Source organism: Solanum stenotomum, chromosome 3 (assembly GCF_019186545.1).
Source record: "Solanum stenotomum isolate F172 chromosome 3, ASM1918654v1, whole genome shotgun sequence".
NCBI lineage: Eukaryota > Viridiplantae > Streptophyta > Magnoliopsida > Solanales > Solanaceae > Solanum > Solanum stenotomum.
The window spans coordinates 56,125,067-56,145,676 of NC_064284.1; the positions used below are offsets into that span (position 1 = coordinate 56,125,067).

At 36.6% G+C, this 20,610-nt stretch overlaps 1 protein-coding gene across 1 annotated transcript; it reads left to right on the top strand.

Annotated features, from left to right (window-relative positions):
• Positions 1–15,167: 15,167 nt before the first annotated feature.
• LOC125860769 (protein trichome birefringence-like 19) lies at positions 15,168–19,686 on the top strand. The gene is made up of 4 exons (XM_049540785.1): positions 15,168–15,686; positions 15,786–15,924; positions 18,565–18,854; positions 18,980–19,686. The coding sequence occupies exons 1-4, from the start codon at positions 15,334–15,336 to the stop codon at positions 19,494–19,496; spliced, it is 1,299 nt and encodes a 432-aa protein (XP_049396742.1). The 5' UTR covers positions 15,168–15,333; the 3' UTR covers positions 19,497–19,686.
• The last annotated feature ends 924 nt before the right edge of the window (positions 19,687–20,610 follow it).

Consider the following 20,610-nt stretch of genomic DNA (forward strand, 5'->3'; position numbering starts at 1 on the left):
GTGGGCATTACATTTTAGTGATCATACCAGTCATGCCTCTATACCTCTGGCAGGGTATATTGGGTCCTCTCGATGGGGCGTATACATCGGACTCCATGTTTATCTCACGTGGTTTTATGTCGGTTATTAGTAGCTCCCACAGTCAGATTCTATTGCATTGACCAGGTTATTAGCTACGGTTTAGTATTCAGTTTCAGCATGTTGTAAACTTGGTCATTGCATTCAGTTAGTTCATGTTCAGTATTACCAGTATAGTATCATGCTTATCTTACATCATTGCTCAGTTATATGCTTGTTCCAGTTATGTGTATTGTTCCGATTTATTTTATCAAGCATGTTCAGTACCTTTCACATATTGATGCATACTCTGCGCTACATCTTCTCTTGATGTAGGTTCAGGTCCTCAGCATCCAGATCACGCATAGATCAGTTCTCGATCTTCAGTTCAACAACATCAGTTGTGAGTCCTCATTCTTCGAGGACAGTTGACATGATTATCTTTCCACTTTTAGTCTTTAGTTTCATTTTTTGTTAGATATTGATGGGGCATTTCCCAACATCTCTAGTCTGTTAGAGGCTTTATTTCAAACATAGTTAGATTCAGTTTTAGTTTAGAGTTTTATATTTCATTTGTTATTAAACTCTCAAATTTTATATTCAGACTTAGAATGGGTATTCCCAATCATTTCTAGTTTATCTTATGTTTAAGCTTCCACACATAATTATCTTATTTCAGTTATCATAGTATGCTTATGTTATGCCCGCAGAGTTAGCTTGGGGTCACTCGTGATCCTAGGTCCCATGTCCACATCCTTAGGGTAGGTTCGGGGCATGACAAACTTGTTATCAGAGTATTATGTTTAAGTGTCCTAGGATGTCTGAAAAGTTGTACTAAGTAGAGTCCTTTTTATGGGTGTGAAGTGCACCACATCTAATGAGAGGGAGGCTACGAGGTGTTTTAGGAAAACTTCACTTTCTTGCTATTCTTATCATGAGCAGGTATGATCTACCTTTCTAATCTCGTCGTTATGCATTTCAGATCATGCCTCCACATAGAGTTTACAGAAGGAATGCCGACAACGCTAACGTAGCTCCTCCAGTCCCAGATCATAAAGTTTTGAATGCAGAGTATCAGAACATTATTCAACTGTTGTTTTAGAGTGTGACTAACCAGAACAATCAGCAGGTTCTAGCTCCTGTAAATGTTAGTGGTGGATCAGTGGCAGCCAGGCTTCGTGATTTTGTTAAGATGAATCCACCTGAGTTTTTAGGGTCGCAAGTTGGAAAAGATCCCCAAAACTTCATAAATGAGGTCAAGAAGATCTTTGGAGTGATGTAAGTGAATGGTAATAATAGGGTTGAGTTGGCATCTTACCAACCTAAGGATGTGGCTCACATTTGGTTCACTCAGTGGAAAGAAAACAGGTGTACAAATGCAATTCCTCTTACTTGGGAGTGTTTTAGTGAAGCCTTTCTCGACAGGTTCTTCCTATGAGAGTTGAGGGAAGCAAAAGCTCAGGAGTTCATGAATTTGAGGCAAGGTAGCATGTTAGTCCAAGAGTACGGACTCAAGTTCACCCAACTCTCCAAGTATGCTCCTCACATGGTTGCCGATTCGAGGGCTCAAATGTACAAGTTTCTGTATGGGGTATCCGACTTAGTGATAACAGAGTGTAGAAATGCTATGTCGCTGGAAAATATGAACATCTCTAGGCTCATGACTCATGCTCAGCAGGTTGAGGGAGATAAGCTTAGGGAACAGGCTAAGGAGAATAAAAAGGCTAGGAAAGACAACTATGAGTATTCTCAACAGAAATCGGGTGGTGGAAATCGCTCGCAGGTTCAACAAAAATGTTCAGCCCCAGCACATTCATCAGCTAGTGCTCCATCCCCAGGTACCGACAGGACCAGAAAGGTAGGGCATCAGGCTCTAAGTCTCAGGGGAGTGTTTCGGGTACTATAACCTACCCTACTTTTCCTAAGTGTGGTAAGAACCATCCGGGCGAGTATCTTGCAGAAAGGGAATGATGTTTTGTGTGTGGTTAGACTTGTCACAGGTTGAGCAATTGCTCTTCTTCTAAACAGGGTCAAGGAGGAAATAATGGTAGGGTTCAGTCTATAACTTCAGCAGCACCAGCAGGTCGCCCGACTCAGTAGGGTAACTCATCTGGTACCGGTGGCAGTTAGCGCCAAAACAGGTTGTATGCTCTTCAGTCTAGCCAAGATTAGGAAGATTCTCCTAATGTGGTCACTAGTATATTACGAGTCTTTAATCTTGATGTTTATGCTTTGTTAGATCCAAGGGGTACTCTATCCTTTGTAAGTCTTTATATAGCAGTCAAATTGAATGTTAGTCCAGACACTCTCTCAGAACCCTTCTCAGTCTCTACTCCAGTTGGTGACCCAGTTATAGCTAGATGGGTATACAAAAATTGCCCTGTCACAGTCTCTCAGAAAGTCACCTCATCAGATCTTGTAGAGTTAGAAATGGTAGACTTTGATATCATTCTAGGCATGGATTGGTTACATTCTTATTATGCCTCAGTCGATCGTAGAACTAGTATCATTCGTTTCTAGTTTCCAGACAAACCAATCCTAAAATGGAAGGATAGTAGCTTAGCGCCTATGGGTCGATTTATTTCTTACCTTAAGCCAGAAAAATGATTTCTAAGGGGTATATCTATCATCTACTTCAGGTTAAGGATTCAAGCTCCGAAACCCCAACGCTTGAGTCAGTTCCTGTAGTAAATGAGTTCCCAGAAGATCTTCCTGGAGTTCTTCCCAAAATGGAAATCGACTTCGGAATTGATCTCCTTCCAGACAGCCTATTTCTATTCCTCCTTATAGAATAGCTCCAGCTGAGCTTAAGGAATTGAAAGAGCAGTTGAAAGACCTTCTAGATAAGGGCTTTATCAGGCCTATTATTTCGCCATAGGGTGCGCCAGTGTTATTCGTAAAAAAGAAAGATGGTTCTCTCAGGATGTGCATTAACTATCGACAGTTGAACAAAGTCACAATCAAGAATAAGTACCATATCCCCAGGATTGATGAATTTTTTGACCAACTTCAAGGTTCTAGTCATTTTTTGAAGATAGACCTCAGATTCGGTTATCATCAGCTCAGAGTCAAAGATAGTGACCTTCCAAAAACAACCTTCAGAACTCGGTATGGTAATTATGAATTTGTAGTTATTTCATTTGGCAATGCTCTTACAGCTTTCATGGATTTGATGAACATGGTGTTTAAGCAGTAGTTGGACTTATTCGTTATCGTCTTTATTGATAATATCCTCATTTACTCTAGGAATGAGGAAGAACATATGACTCATTTGAGAGTTGTTCTACAAACTCTCAAAGATCGCCAGTTATTCGCTAAGTTTGGCAAATGTGAGTTTTGGTTGAAAGTTGTTGATTTCCTTGGGCATATAGTATCTAGCGAAGGGATCCGAGTAGATTCTAAGAAAATAGAAGCAGTGAAACAACGGCCAGACCTACCTCTCCAATAGATATCAGAAGTTTCTTAGGTCTAGCTGTTTATTACAGAAGGGTTGTGGAAGGATTTTCATCCATAACTTCTCCATTGACTAAGTTGACTCACAAAAAGGTTAAGTTTCAGTGGTCAGATGATTGTGAGAAAAGCTTCACATAGCTAAAGACTAGGTTGACTACAGCTCCTAGTTTGAGTCTACCAGAGGGTTCAGACGGTTATGTGATCTATTGTGATGCATCTAGAGTCGGCCTAGGTTGTGTGTTGATGCAGCGAGGTAAGGTTATAATTTATGCTTCTAGGCAACTTAAGGTGCATGAGAAATATTATCTGACTCATGACATCGAGCTTGCAGCAGTGGTGTTTGCACTTAAGATTTGGAGACAATACTTATATGGTGTTCACGTAGATGTGTTCACATACCATAAAAGCCTTCAATATGTGTTCACCCAAAAAGAGTTGAATCATCGCTAGAGGAGACGGCTTGAGTTCCTCAAGGATTATGATATGAGTATGCATTACCATTTTGGTAAGGCCAATATAGTAGAAGATGCTCTTAGGAAACTATCTATGGGTAGTGTAGCACATATTGAGGAAAAAAGAAAAGAACTAGCAAAGGATGTTCAAAGGCTTGCTCGCTTAGGATTTCGCCTTATGAGTATATTAGATGGTGGTGTAACAGTTCAGAATGGGTTAGAATCTTCATTGGTAGCAGAGGCTAAGGAAAGGAAAGATAGTGATCCTATATTACTTCAACTAAATAGTGCAGTCCATCAGTAGAGGGTTGAGGTTTTCTCCTAAGGGGGAGATGGTGTTCTTCGCTATCAGGGTCGATTATGTGTTCCTAAGGTGGGTGAGTTGAGACAACCGATTCTTGCAGAAGCCCATAACTCCTGATATTCTATTCATCCAGGCACCACTAAGATGTACCGTGATCTGCAGGAAGTCTTTTGGTGGAATGGCATGAAGAGGGATATATCAGATTTTGTGGCTAAGTGCCCCAATTGCCAATAAGTGAAGGTTGAACATCATAAACCAGGGGGTATGACTCAAGAGAACAACATTCCTACTTGAAAGTAGGAAGTGATCAACATGGACTTTATTACAGGTTTGCCTCGCACTCGCAGACAGCTTGACTCCATTTGGCTGATAGTTGACAGAGTTACTAAGTCTACGCGCTTTTTGGCTATCAAGACTACAGACTCGATAGAGGACTACGCCAAGATTTACATTAATGAGATAGTCAGGTTGCATGGAGTTCCTTTGTCTATCATCTCAGATAGAGGTCATCAGTTTACCTCTTATTTCTGGAAGTCATTTCAGAAAGATCTTGGTGCTCAGGTTAATCTTAGCACAACATTTCAGCCACAGACGGATGGTCAGGTAGAGCGTACCATTCAGACCTTAGAGGACATGTTGAGATCTTGTGTGATATACTTCAAAGGTAGTTGGGATGATCACCTTCCTCTTATAGAGTTTGCCTACAATAATAGCTACCATTCTATCATTCAGATGTCCTCTTATGAGGCATTATATGGGCGTAGGTACAGATCTCCAATTGATTGGTTTGAAGTAGGTGAAGCAGCCTTGATAGGGCCAGATTCGGTTCATGATGCTGTGGAAAAAATGCAGCTCATCAGAGATAGACTTAAGATAGCCCAGAGTCGCCAGAAGTCCTATGCAGACGTAAGGAGAAGGGACTTGGAGTTCCAAGTTGATAATTGGGTTTTCCTGAAAGTGTCACCTATGAAAGGGGTGATGAGATTTGGCAAGAGAGGGAAGCTCAGCCCTAGATATGTAGGCCCTTACAAGATCTTGAAAAGAGTTGGTAAAGTGGCTTATGAGTTAGAGGTACTAGTAGAACTAGTAGCAGTGCCTCCGGTCTTTCACATTTCGATGTTGAAGAAGTGTGTGGGTGATCCAGTATCCATAGTACCTTTAGAGAGTGTGGCTGTGAACAATAGTCTCATTTATGAGGATGTGCCAGTTGAGATTCTTGATCGTCAAGTTCGAAGGTTGAGAAACAAAGAAGTTGCTTCAGTGAATGTTTGGTGGAGGAGTCAGTCCGTAGAGGGAGCTAACTTGGGAAGCAGAAGCAGCCATGAAGGCCAAGTATCCTCATCTCTTTCCTTTAGATTCCAATCCAGCTTGAGGGAATAGTTCCTCTCCAGTTTTTCAGTTACTCAAGCATATATTCAGTCTTAGTTTCATGTTCCTTTAGTTTATACATGAATTTTAAGCGTATTTGCATGGTCTTGGAACCTAGTTCAGTCATAAATTAGGTTCTAGAAATTAGTGGTAGGGTTGCAGCTCTTTCCCTCCCTATCCAGCTATTTTAGACTTCATTCGAGGATGAATGTTCCCAAGGGGGAGATATTGTAACACCTCGGAAACCAGACCTAGAAAAGTGTAGCAGAAATCACCTGAACTAGTAAACCGCAGCAGGGTTCACGGACCATGATAGGGTCCACGCTCCGTTGACCTACCCGTGGACTTCAGCACTCTCCAGTAGAGGTGGACCACGGGACCCTTTACGGGCCGTGGAATACCTCACGGGTCGTACTGGTGCCCGTGTTGGAGAGTCAGAATTCCCCAGGCCCTGATATTAGACCACGGATCCCTCCACGGGCCATAGTCTTGATGATGGGCCATGGGAGGTTCCGTAGACCTGGGCCAGTAGGACCACCAACACAAGTGAAGAACCACGTCGACCTTCATGGTCTGTGGTCCTTCACACAGGCGGTGGTAGGGCTCATGGTCGAAGCCTCCAAAACCAACAGCAACTGTCCAAGGACCATGACCATCTTGATGGTCCATGGTCCCTGTGACGGTCCGTCATAGAGTTCGTGGTCAGCCCCGTCGAATTTTTAAGTAGGGTCATTTTGGTCTTTTCTCTTAAGCGTTGGACACCAAAACTATGTGGTTTTGGTCAGTTTTAGCCTAGAAACTAAATTAGAACCTAACCTAATCAATCTTTCACCTAAATCAAGCGATACTTAGAGTAAAAATTAGAGAAAAAGTCGAGCAGCCCTTCAGGAAAATGCAGCAAGGTTTTCATCCATTCCAACCCCGAAATTGAAAGATTTCTTAGTGAAATTCGTCACCAGGCATGTGGGATTTAACTAGTGGGTTCCTTTCGCCCATTAGATCCCTAGATTTCAGTAAGAATCTTGATTCCCTTGATATTATCTAGACTTAGCGTTTCTTGCATGTTTGAAATTGTTAGGTTTTAGCTGTTAGAATGATCCAAATCAGATTATAATGTTGTTGTTTAAGTTCTTGCATGAAATTCAAAACCCTAGTAGTGTAGATTCGTTTAGTTCATGAATTACACATGCTAGGTTAGTTTATTCAGTTATACATGCTCCAATTATGAATGTTTCTTTATCAGTGCATAAATGTTGCACGTTCAGTTAGCATGTCAGTATTTTGAGCTATCCAGTATTACAGAAAATCATTCATAATGTGTTATTTACATAATTAGTTGGGAGTAGACTTAATACCGAGTTGGACTAGGGTCTGCCACCCTCATATTCCCAGAACTCCGTACCCGCATAGGTTTATAAGTCCCCTTTGTGCGCTTTACATTGTAGTGATCACGTCAGTCATGCCTCTATACCTCTGGCAGGGTATATTGGGTCCTTTTGATGGGGTGTATACATCGGACTCCACATTTAGCTCACGTGGTTTTATGTCAGTTATTAGTAGCTCCCACAGTCATATTCTATTGCATTGACCAGGTTATTAGCTACAGTTCAGTATTCAGTTTCAACATGTTATAAACTTGGTCATTGCATTCAGTTAGTTCATTTCAGTATTTCCAATATAGTATCATGCTTATCTTACATCATTGCTCAGTTATATGTTTTGTTCAGTTATGTATATTTTTCAACTTTATTCTATCATGCATGCTCAGTACCTTTCAAGTACTGACGCATACTCTACGCTACATCTTCTCGTGATATAGGTTCAAGTCCTCAGCATCCAGATCACGCCTAGATCGGTTCCCGATCTTCAGTTCAGCAACATCAGTTGTGAGTCCTCATTCTTCGAGGAAAGTTGACATGGTTATCTTTTCACTTTCAGTCTTCAGTTTCAGAGTTTGCTAGATTTAACTGGGGTATGTCCCAACATCTCTAGTCAGTTGGAGGCTTTATTTCAGACATTATTAGATTCAGTTTTAGCTTGGAGTTTGATATTTCATTCGTTATTAAACTCTCAGATTTTATATTCAGACTTAGAATGGGTATTTCCCATCACTTCTAGTTTGTCTCATGTTAAAGCTTCCACACAGAATTATCTTATTTTAGTTATCATAGTATGCTTATGTTATGCCAGCAGGGCTAGTTTGGGATCGCTCGTGATCCGAGGTCCCGTGTCCGCGTCCTAGGGTTGCTTTGGGGCGTGACATCATTAGCTGCAACTCCTAACTCCCACTAGAGTATGTGACTACTCTTACAAACGTGTAAATCAAATCGCTTACTCTTACTGTATTCAAGCCTAATCTCTAATTCACAAGGTGCTAAATATGAGATTGTTATACTTATCTAAACCACAAGATTCAGGTTATATACCTCTATAGGGAATCTCATCCCAAGAATACTTCTCCTTGAGCCCATATCAAGAAACACCTAATGCATCATGCATTCATTCACATGCTACCAACACCATTTACGCAGAGTACTATAACCACTCCATGGACTCCTACTAACCAATCCATATAAGAATTCCTTATTCTATCGTCACTTCTACCAACTAAGCTTTCTCATATTACTAACAAGAACAGACTAATTACTCTCGTTTAACTATTACTCATGGTAAAAAAACCATTTTATTCCTCCTCCACATTATAATTTTAGATGGAATATGAAAACTACAACTACCAAAATAAGGAACATCAACCCTCTTCTTCTATCATTACTCAACTACTATCAACAACACCACTCCCAAAACTAAAAAGGATTACTAAAAGAACTTTAGGGCGAAAGATCATAAGCACGATTCATTTGAGATGTCTGATATAAGAATATGCATGATATAACATTATGTTGCTAGGCATTAAAAGTAAATCATGAATTTATGAGACTCAACATATTGTGAGACATGAATGCTTATATGAATAGATTCATATCATGAGGCTTATATCCATAACTTTATGGATTAAGCTTGAGAATAACGAGCTAAGGTCTTTGTCCCTCATTCTGGGAACTAAGCATAGATGTAAATCTCTCTGAAGTGCATAAGCATAGGTCATAGACACAATTTAGCTATTAGGAATATCAACATGATGTTGTAATAACTGAACTTGAGGAATACACAATATTATGAATGGGTTGATATATCTCTAGAACTCTTTTTGAAGACATCACTATCTTATTCTCAACTTTTGACTTGATTTCTCATCTTATCATCTCCCCCTTAGGTTTGGAGTTGACACTCTAAAGTTATGGATCTATTCTATCATCTCTAAATTGGTCTACATTCCATTTACTCCAATACTCAAGAAAGGCTTATCTCATGGCTACTGAACCCTCTATAAGCAGGTATAAAGACCCCTTCTAAGACCTCTTTCTAACATGCTTATATTAACCTTTTCTCATTGTCTTATAAGGCCGCTTCATCTAACTCTTAAGGAAAAAAACACTGCTTACATCATTCTATTCCATATTGAAAGCTCAAATATACTATCTACGCACATATGAACAATCATTTACTTAATTGGAACCTCGTCTGATCACATATAATCTCGGTTACACCTCTTAATGCTCTTGTTACTCTTATGACTTAGCCACACTTTGATGCCCTTATCTAAAAGTTAGGATCTCACTTGTACCACTCATATTCATTGCAACTAACATCCCAAACCTTCACCTAATCTATGTAAAGTCTACAAGATCAGATCTCAAGACTAACATCATCACTCTTATGTTTCCATTCTTTTGATTACGACACTCATATCAAATTCAAGCTTGTTTATTACTAAACCCGGATATCAATATGATTGCCCTCTTACTATAGTAACTTACAAGTACTAGATAAAATATAATAAACACTAGCTCACTAAGAACTCATGACAAGTAGTCAATCTTCACCTATCAGTATTCATACTTATAATTTACCGTCACACTTCCTTTCACAACTTAAGTACTATTTACCCATTCACGATACATCATTGTCTAATTATTTCTTTAACCCTCTGAATATTATGGGTTCTTCCTCAATAATTATAAGTGTAGCTTAGATCTATCACCTCATGAATACTCCTGCTATTCTATTCAACACATATACTTGGTTGTTACTAACACAATGACACATTATTATAAACTCATTTCTGGTTAAAGTATACTCTAACTCATCCTGAATAGTAACTATTCCTTTATCTTATATCATGAAATCTTCAGAACTCATCACTTCTTAGTCTATTCATAGGGGGAAAATCCTCATTAATAACTTACTAGGTGCATGACTATAATAACATATCTTGCCTCATCACTATCTCCCTTTCTTAGATAACTTAACCTCTGCATACCTTCCTCTAACTTTAGGTAGTACTTTCACCACTACTGCTCATAATCTCATAACTCATACTATCTCTCGGGTGAGAATACTACCCAAACTATCAATAAACTTCTTCATAAGGGTCTCAATTGAAACAAGGTTTAGAGAATAAAGTACATATCATTTTTAGCTTGAAAGCACGATTCATATGAATATGAGTGCATTCCTCTGAAACTCAACACTTAACTCACTCATGGGCTTCTCTCAAGCCTCTCTCGAGTCTCATGACTTCCTCAAAACTCTTTCTAAGAATAACTCATCCATGAAGAAAGATGGTTCCCTTCGTATGTATATTGACTACCGGCAATTGAACAAGGCGACTATTAAGAATAAGTATCTTCTTCTAAGAATAAATGATTTATTTGAACAACTCCAAGGAGCGAGTTACTTTTCCAAGATTGACCTTAGGTCGGGTTATCACTAATTGAGGGTGAAGGAAGATGATATTCCAAAGACAACTTTTAGAACTCGGTATGATCATTATGAGTTTTCGGTGATGTCATTTGGTTTGACTAATGCTCTAGCGGCTTTTATGGATTTGATGAATAGGGTGTTTAGACAATACCTCGATATGTTTGTAATTGTGTTCATTGATAATATATTGATTTAATCGAAAAGTGAGGATGATCACAACAATCATTTGAGGATTGTGTTGCAAATTTTAAAGGACCAACAACTTTTTGTGACGTTTAGCAAATGTGAGTTTTGGCTAAGGTTCATAGCTTTTCTTGGTCATATTGTTTCTAGTAAGGGTATTGAGATAGATCCTAAGAAGATGGATGTGGTCAAGAGTTGGCCTAAACCTCTAACTCCTTCGGACATTAGAAGTTTTTTGGGTTTAGGTGGTTACTATAGTAGGTTTGTTCAGGGGTTCTCTTCGATTGCCTCTCCATTCACAGTTTTGACTCAAAAGAAGGCTAAGTTCATATGGTCTAAAGCATGTGAGAAGAGTTTTCAAGAATTAAAAGATAGACTTACTTCCGCTCTGGTGCTGACTTTATCGGAAGGGACAGATGGTTTTGTTGTTTATTGTGATGCCTCAAGAATTGGGTTAGGATGTGTGCTTATGCAAAATGGGAAGGTTATTGTCTATGCTTCAAGGCAACTTAAGGTTCATGAGAAGAATTATCCAACCCATTATCTTGAATTAGTGGCGGTTGTTTTTGCCTTAAAGATTTTGAGGCACTATTTGTATGGTGTTCATGTAGATGTTTTCACCGACCATAAGAGTCTGGAATATGTGTTTAATTAGAAAGATCTTAATCTTTACCAAAGAAGGTGGCTTGAGTTACTTAAGGATTATGATATAAGTGTTCTCTATCACCCCGGTAAGGCAAATGTGGTGGTGGATGCTCTTAGCCGACTAATAATGGGTAGTGTTTCCCACATAGAAGAGGGTAAAAGAGAATTGGTACGAGATGTACATAGATTGACCCGATTAGGTGTTCGATTAATGGACTCCACCAAAGGTGGTGTTATGGTTCAGAATAGTTCAGATTTGTCTTCTGGGACGAATGTGAAAGCCACGCAATGTCTTGATCCGACCTTAGTAGAATTGAAAGAAGCGGTACTTAGAAAGTTCGTTGAGGCTTTCTCCCAAGGGGGAGATGGTGTACTAAGATATCAAGGTCGTTTGTGCATTCCTAATGTTGATGACTTAAGGGAACGAATTTTATCAAAAGCCCACAGTTCTCGGTATTCCATTCACTCGGGAGGCACCAAGATGTACCGTGATTTGCGGGAGGTCTATTGGTGGAATGGGATGAAGAAAGATATTGCGGAATTTGTGGCGAAGTGTCCTAATTGCCAACAAGTGAAACTTGAGCATCAGAAATCGAGAGGTTTATCCCAATACATTAGTATTCCTACTTGGAAGTGGGAAGATTTGAATATAGACTTCATAGTAGGGTTGCCTTGTACACGGTGATAATATGATTTGATTTGGGTCATAGTAGAACGAATGACGAAATCGGCTCATTTTATTCTTGTCAAAGTTTCTTATGTGGCAGAAAGTTATGCGAAGTTGTATTTGAAGGAAATGGTAAGGTTGAATGGATTGCCCTTATCCATTATCTCCGATCACGGTACTCAATTTACTTCTCAGTTTTGGAAATCTTTCCAAAAGGGCCTTGGTACTCGTGTTAAGCTTAACACGGCTTTTCATCCACAAACTGATGGGCAAGTGAAGCGTACTATCCAAACTTTGGATGATATAATGAGAGCATGTGTCATTGATTTTAAGGATAATTTGGATGACCATTTGTCATTGTTTGAGTTTGCTTACAACAATAGCTACCATTCGAGTATTGGTATGGCTCCATTCCATTTGAGGCTCTCTATGGTAGGAGGTGTAGATCTCCTGTAGATTGGTTTGAGGTGGGTGAAGTTGCATTTATAGGACCCGAGTTAGTTCATGAGGCTATAGAGAAAGTCCGACTTATTAGGGAAAGGTTGAAAACAGCCCAAAGTCGACAGAAGTCCTATGCCGATGTTAGAAGAAGAGATCTTGAGTTTGATGTTCATGATTGGGTTTACTTGAAAATCTCACCCATGAAGGGTGTAATGAGGTTTGATAAGAAAGGGAAGCTTAGTCCCCGTTATGTAGGCCCATATCAGATGTGTTGGTAAGCTTTCTTATGAGCTTGAGTTGCCTAATGATTTGGCATCGGTGCATCCAGTTTTCCATGTCTCTATGTTGAAAAAGTGTGTTGGAGATCCGACATTTATAGTTTCCTTAGAAGGTTTGGGAGTTAATTAAAATCTTTCTTATGAGGAAGTTCCAGTTGAAATTTTAGACCGGCAAGTTAAGAAGTTGAGAAATAAAGTAGTTGCTTCCGTGAAAGTGTTGTGGAGGAATCAATTAGTTGAGGGTGTTACTTGGGAGGCCAAGACCGATATGATGTCCCGATATCCTCATATTTTTCCTTCTACTCCTACTCTAGCTTGAGGTAATGAGTTCCCCATGGTTTACTCTTTGTTTTGGTGTCATGTGTTTTAGATATTCCCATGATTTCCTTATCTTATGCATGTTCATGAAGAAGTTGTGTTTTGAAAGAAAATGAGTTTATATGATTAATTTCCCTCATGTTGTTGTGCATTGAGTATGAGTTGCCTATAGACTTCATGAGATGAATTGTTGAACATGCTTTAGCTTGGAGTTGATGTTTCCTCCTTGGATATATGCATTTGAGTATGAGTTGCATATGGATTTCATGATATGATGATATGAACATGCTTTTAGCTTGGAGATGGTAGTTTCTCTTCGGATATGAGTAATTTAGTAAGTGCATGCATATTGGGCTGCTAGGTCTAGTTCCTATCTACCTTATGATGCTTTGAATATGTTTAGCTTGGAATCGAAGTTCCTCTTTGGTTGTGTGCGTCTAGATGAAATTGCATGCATGATGGGTTGCTAGTTTAGAGTCCTTATCATTTTGTGATGTCTAGAATCTCATTCGAGGACGAATGATCCCAAGGGGGAGATAATGTAACACATCGAATTCGAGAACGGACAACATAGAAAGATTTCAAAGTTTCCAGGTGCCATCGACGGAGACCAACCATGGCCCGTGGATGGAACCACAGACCGTAGGTGTGGTCCGTGGATTCGGCACCCAATATATTCAGAAGCCATGAGACTACGGCCTAACCGATGGACAGACCGTCGGTCAGACTACGGTCCATGGTTGAGGGTCCGTGGATCATGACACCAAATGGGAGTTTCTGACCACGAACGACGGACCAGCAGGACGGACCATCGGTCAAGGTCCATCGGTCAGCAGTACTCGGCAGTTATTTTTAAGGGTAGTTGGGTATTTTCCTAATTAATTTATCCCTATACTACGTCGTTTTGCCTATGTCTAAGACCCCTATATAAGTGATTCTGTCCCCAAATTATTTCATTCAAGTCATTCTCCTAAAAATCTAAAAGAAGACCAAAGTTATTCCTCTCCAAATATTTCTCTCTCTAGAAGTTTGAAGAAGATTCAAGCTAGGGTTCAAGGTCAAGTCTCCATTCTTCAAGTGCTTTTGGGCTTTGTTAGCAAGGTTTGACAATTCAGTGTACTCACTTGAAAACAAAATCGAACGATTATAAATAAGCTTATTGAGATAGTTCACCACCGTGCAAAGTGCTGGTGCTTTACCTAGTTATCGCATCTTACTGCTCGATCACAGATTGGAACAATACTTATCACTTGTTTCTTTAAGTTAACCACTACAGTATCCTTTCAGTAACAAATTATAGGTGAATATTTATGCAATATTTTCAAATATTTAGGTATATAATTTCTGAAACAATCCGTTAATTATAACTTATTATGAAATATTTCATTTATGTCAAAAGAGTTTGTAACTTGTACCTTCCACTCTAAAAAAAATTGAGATAAAACTTCAATACAAAATCATCAAATCATTAACACAAATGATATATTGATAATATATGAAAATAAAATATAAACTTACTCCGATCGTTTGGTATATATATATTCATTGAAGAATAATAGTTTTCTTGGATCCAAAGTATCTTTAATTAAACTTAATATAATGTAGATTTGGCATGTTACTATTGTCTAATCCAGCAAGAGATGAGGAGAAATCTATAAGTTAAAAATTGATAAGTGATAATTTATTACATAATTGAATTATTATTCACCAAAATTTTACACTTGCAATAGTTTGATTAATGTGCTCCTCAATTATCCATCTAGATAGAGTGAGCAAGTTGGGTCCTATCTCACCCTTTTAAGTTTTAATAATAATGGGATCCAAAAGGTGGTATCCAAGGAGAATAAGTGTTTGCACAAGTAAAGGATTTATGCCATCTAGATGTACATTGACTTTATTGTAAAGAACTTTCATGTAATTTAACTAGACATGCCAAGTTGTTATTTTATTTTTTGGCTTACCATATAAGAGTTGTGAATAAAAAGTTAATCTAAGGTATATGCATTTGTAGATTTAATACATGATATATCATTAAAGTTAAATTGTAGACATGTTCAAAATTAAGCACAGTTCATCAACTAAATGTAAATTCTAGAGATCTGGCATAAAAAAGTTATATATATACTATCGAGGCACAAAATTAAGCTCCATCAACTAAAATCTAATAATTAGTAGTATACTACTAGCACGTTGCTTGTGTCACATGTAAGTGCCAACTAGTCCTTTGTTTTTTCTTGATGCCATTTTCCATAACTTATTTTTTATAAGCTTAACTTCTTATGCTTCTACTCCAATCTTTGCTTTCACTTTCAATCTTCCATTGAAGAATCTAGCTCCAAGCAAATGGAGTTCCCTTGTGGGAAAAAGTTGTCCAATAATGCATCTCAAAGAACTCCAAAAGTATTCATACTTCTAGCTTTAACATTAATTATTCTAGGTATTATCCCTCTTCACTACACTTCTAAGTGGTATAGTGCTACAAATTTAGCAAATCATGAGTCAGAAAAATCATCCACATATCATATTGAAGAAATGGAGATAAAGATTATGGATGATGAAACATGTGATATTTCAATAGGAGAGTGGATTCCGAATCCTGATGGACCATATTATACAAACACCACTTGTTGGGCGATCCATGAACACCAAAATTGCATGAAATATGGAAGGCCTGATACCGACTTCTTGAAATGGAGGTATGTTGGAAATTTGAATCGTAGGATAAGCAATTTTAATCAATCATATTCTTTCGAAAATAAATGAAAAATAATTATTCGATTTTATATTTTTAATAGATGGAAGCCTAAAGGATGTGAATTGCCCATCTTCAACCCATTCCAATTCTTGGATATTATGAGAAACAAGTCATTGGCATTTGTTGGAGATTCCGTTGGAAGAAACCAAATGCAATCTTTAATATGTCTCTTGTCCCGGGTACCTATTTTCCTCTTCATACTTCTTTCTTATAGTTTCATTGCCTATACCGTTACGTCCTTTGAGTTTTATACGAGTTTAAATATTATGTAAAAGATATAGAATAAATTCATAAGAATTAAGAACTTGATAAAAATAATAATTAATCATGAAAAGTTAATAAATTATACTGATAATGTAAAGAACTTTTATCTATGTTATGTATATATATATATAATTTAAATTATTATTATACAATACATACATATTTATTGCTAATTACACAATAAGAAAACATGAAATTAGCTATGAAATGTGTTAATCTACACCTAAATGAAATTGACATAAAATTTTATTATTTTAATTATAAAATTTTGTCTATCACTAAATTTTTATTATTTAACTTTTTATGCTTATCTTGGGTTGCGTGCACACATGTTGTACTGTATTATTGAATAGGTTGGGTTTGGTTTAACAAAAATAGATGTATTTCAAAGTTTAGGTAATATTCTGTTGAAGACACCAAGAAGTTTTGGACTTGAAGTTTCAACTGTTTTTTAGTTCTTAGTTTCCTTGTGAATATAAAATTAACAATCATGTCCTTATTCTCAAAATAGTTTATTTATGAGGTGCTTCGATATACAATGTAGATTGTCTCAACTCGTTGATTAGAATTATCTCTAGCAATACCATTATTTTGCCATAGAACTCTTTGATCATAATTTGGGAATGTTATTACAAATTATAAAAAAATTATGTGTACATATAAAAATATAATTTTAAATTTATATTGCATTAATTACCATTACAATCAACTTCAAATCAACTATTTTTATCTAAATTAATAATTTCAAATCATGATTTAGATTTTTGGTAGATAGATGAACAAAGTCACTAATCTTTTTCTAATAAAAAGTCCCAACCTCAAATACGTAAAAGAATATAGATATTCTAACCCATTATATATACGGGTTATATATAATATACGTTCAAGCCCTGGGTCGTTTGGTTGGAAATAAGTCATCCTAGGGTTAGCTATACTGGAATAACTTATCCCACCATGTATATGGGATAACTTATCCCATCAGTATGATAAAAATGGTGGGATAAGTTTATCCCAAACATGGCAACCAAACAAGATACAAATTGTATCCCAATCACTATTTTCTTATCCCATCACTATTTTCATCTTTCTTTTTCTAGAACTTCATTTAGGGGTACTTTTTCCTTTTCTTTCTTTTTTGTATTTGGTTTATATTCTTTAGAAAAATCCCAAAATTAACAGATTGAAATTTTTATCATCTTATAAAATTAAATCAAATATCTACATTTAAAACTACTAGCAGCGAACGATATTGTAGCATATTGTCAATTGCTCAACTAATTCCAATACTTTTTTCGAATTTCACTGAGTAATTGATATTATAAAATAAAATTACTATCATAAAAAAAATCGTTTTATAATTATTCAAATTTTAAATCCGTCTCAACCAATAATAATAATAATAATATATATATATATATATATATATCTTAGATTTGAAGCTATCAGAGTCACTGACAAAATCTGAAAGAGTCCAAAGTGACAGCGTGGGTTCCTCGCTAACATTATTATTCCCTCAATAATAATAATAATAATAATAATAATAATAATTAAGAAATTCAGAGGATAACTGTCCCTTTGCACAGATTTGTTGATTAAATAATTGATAACCAAAGTCCAAAAAAATGGATGTTTATCTTTTCCCCCTTTTAAAAATAGATATTTTGTTAATTTAAAAATATTAAGTTAAAGAATAAGAAAGATTCCCCATAAAATATCGATACTTTTTTTTTCTCCTTTTTTTGTCCAGGCTGCTAAACACCACATGTGCTACTTCATGTGTCTAAATAAAATATTCGCTTCAGTAGACAATTAATAATGTCTTTATAAAAAATTGTATTATTTCATCAATTATAAATTAAAAGGAAGGGGTCGTCCAGGAGCACTTATATTATGAGTTTTTAAATAAATTATTTCTTATGTAGTAAAAGATACATAAAACTATGACGACTTTGGGATAAAATACAAAATTAATAAATAAATTATTTTTTAATTAACTTATAAATACCGATAATATAACAAAAATTTATACTGGAATCTATGTTTTATTATTGTTTGATTTGATTGGCATAAGTTAGCCTAAAATACACCTCTAGTGATAAATAATAATAATATAATTTTATTTCCCATATAAATGAATCTGAGGAGAATAACTTTATTTTAAGGGGAAAACAAGTTTTTTTTTAATAGATCATCGGCTCGAGACTAAATTTGAAAGAAGAGAGAATAAAAAGTAATGTGTAAAATATCATAGATAGTCAAAATAAATGAAATAACAGTAATAATAAAATCGAAGAATAAGATAATGCTAGCATAAAAATAATAATAGTGGTAAGGAAACAAATAGATGCTTCAGACTAGAATTTCGCTCCTTCACGAGGAAGGAAAGAAAATACTCTACTATCAACTAACCATCTATTATAATTTTCGCCCTCCATACTCTCTTATCTAATATCATGTCCTCAGTGAGCTAGAGATATGTCATGTCATGTCCTCAGTGAGCTAGAGATATGTCATGTCATGTTTAATCATGATTTTTTTTTCTTTTTTGTGTGTAGGCAGTATATCCAATTGATGACTCTATTAGTCCAGATGAAAATTTTAAAAGGTGGAAATATGTTGATTACAACTTTACCCTTGCAACATATTGGTCACCATTCTTGGTAAAAATGAAAGAAGCAGATGCTGATGGTCCAACAAAAACTGGTCTATTCAACCTTTATCTTGATGAAGCTGATGACAAATGGTTAAGTCAAATTGAAGAATTTGACTATGTCATCTTCAATGGTGGCCATTGGTTTACTAGATGCAGTGTTTACTATGAGAACAATCAACTAGTTGGCTGCAGGTACGATTAATTTCACGTATGATCACTAAACATTAGTTAATGTAACGAAAGATAGTGTTTTGTGACTTTTTTGTTATACTTGGTAAAGTTTAGTGAGTATATGTGAAACTAACCGGTTGTTGCAGGTATTGTGGACTTCCAAATGTTACAGACCTCCCATCTACTTATGGCTACCAGAAAGCAATCAGGACAGTTTTGAGGACTATCAACAACTTGGAAAAGTTTAAGGGCATAACTTTTGTTAGGACATTTGCACCTTCTCATTTTGAAGGTGGAGAATGGAATAAGGGTGGGAATTGTGTGAGGAGAAAGCCATTTATAAGCAATGAAACATCTTTAGAGGGGTTAAACTTGGAGTTGTATACAATTCAAGTTGAAGAATTTAAGACAGCAGAAAAGGAAGGGAAGAAAAAGGGGAAAAGGTTTAGATTATTGGACACAACACAAGCCATGTTGTTGAGACCAGATGGACATCCAAGTAGATATGGGCATTGGCCAAATGAGAATGTTGTTTTGTATAATGATTGTGTGCATTGGTGTTTGCCTGGTCCTATTGATTCTTGGAGTGATTTCTTGCTTCATATGTTGATGTTTGAGGGAAGGAGATCCCATGAAGAAAACCTTCAATTTATGAAACAGTAATAAGTATAGCTAAGAGTTAAGTTCAACCAAACATTTTTTAAAAAAAAAATTAAAGTCGTGTCAGAGATTTATAAGTCAGTCGAAAATATAGAAAAATTGTAATCTTTATTACGTATTACTTTTATTGAAAGGAGATGAGCTTAATAAGAATACTGTTACAGTGAGAATTTGTATAATTGATTTCAACTTGCTTGAGATTGAGGCACGCTTAGTGCATTAGTTTTTCCTTTTTATTTGAAGTGAAAAAGAGTCTTAGTACTTGCACTATTAAATCACTTCACCATTCGATGCTTTCGTCTTTCCTTTCTATAACATACATAGGTGTTTTACCAATCTAAGTTATTTTTGTGGCCAAGCTCTCACTGCTCAAGTAAGTGTGCAACTCCTTCTCCTCTACTCCCTCTCCGTTCACACAATTTCTCAGAGCAGACGAGGAAGAAAGGGTGGGCAGTAGCTAGCACGACCCATTGATCCCACATAGAGGTGTCAAAATTCAGCCCAATTGTAGGCAACCCACCCATAATTTTAAAGGTTGGGCTAAAGATAACTTGAATTGGATTCAATTTCAACCCATTCAAGTCCTAACCCATTTAGGAGAATCCTCAATTGAGCCCAATTTGATCTCCAATTTCAACCCGTTATTTGCATTGATGTAATATATGTTTCTATATTAAAGGTATGAATTACTATCTATTTTATAATATCTTTTAGGATTTATCTATCCATTTGTAACTTCTTTTTTAAATTTTCTTTAGTTGAAATTCAAATTGTAGTTATAAAACTTAAATAACAATATATTAAAATTATTGAATTAAGCGGGTCAAATTGGGTGGGTCAAAACCAAACCCGTTTTTAAGCCCATTTGAGCCCAAAGTAAACTTGGGCGGGTAAAGACCCAACCCAATTTCTATTTCAACCCATTTTAATATCTCTAATTTCAACCCAACCCGTCCACCAGTTGACACCCCTAATCCCACACATCTATCTAGAAGCAAGTGTGTTGACCAATTCCATCGAATGCTCCTATCTCTCAGCAAAGATTATGTGAGTGTGCAATAAGGATGCTTCACCATAGAATAAATCAATCCAGTTCTTTTCCAGTGGCACTCGTTTT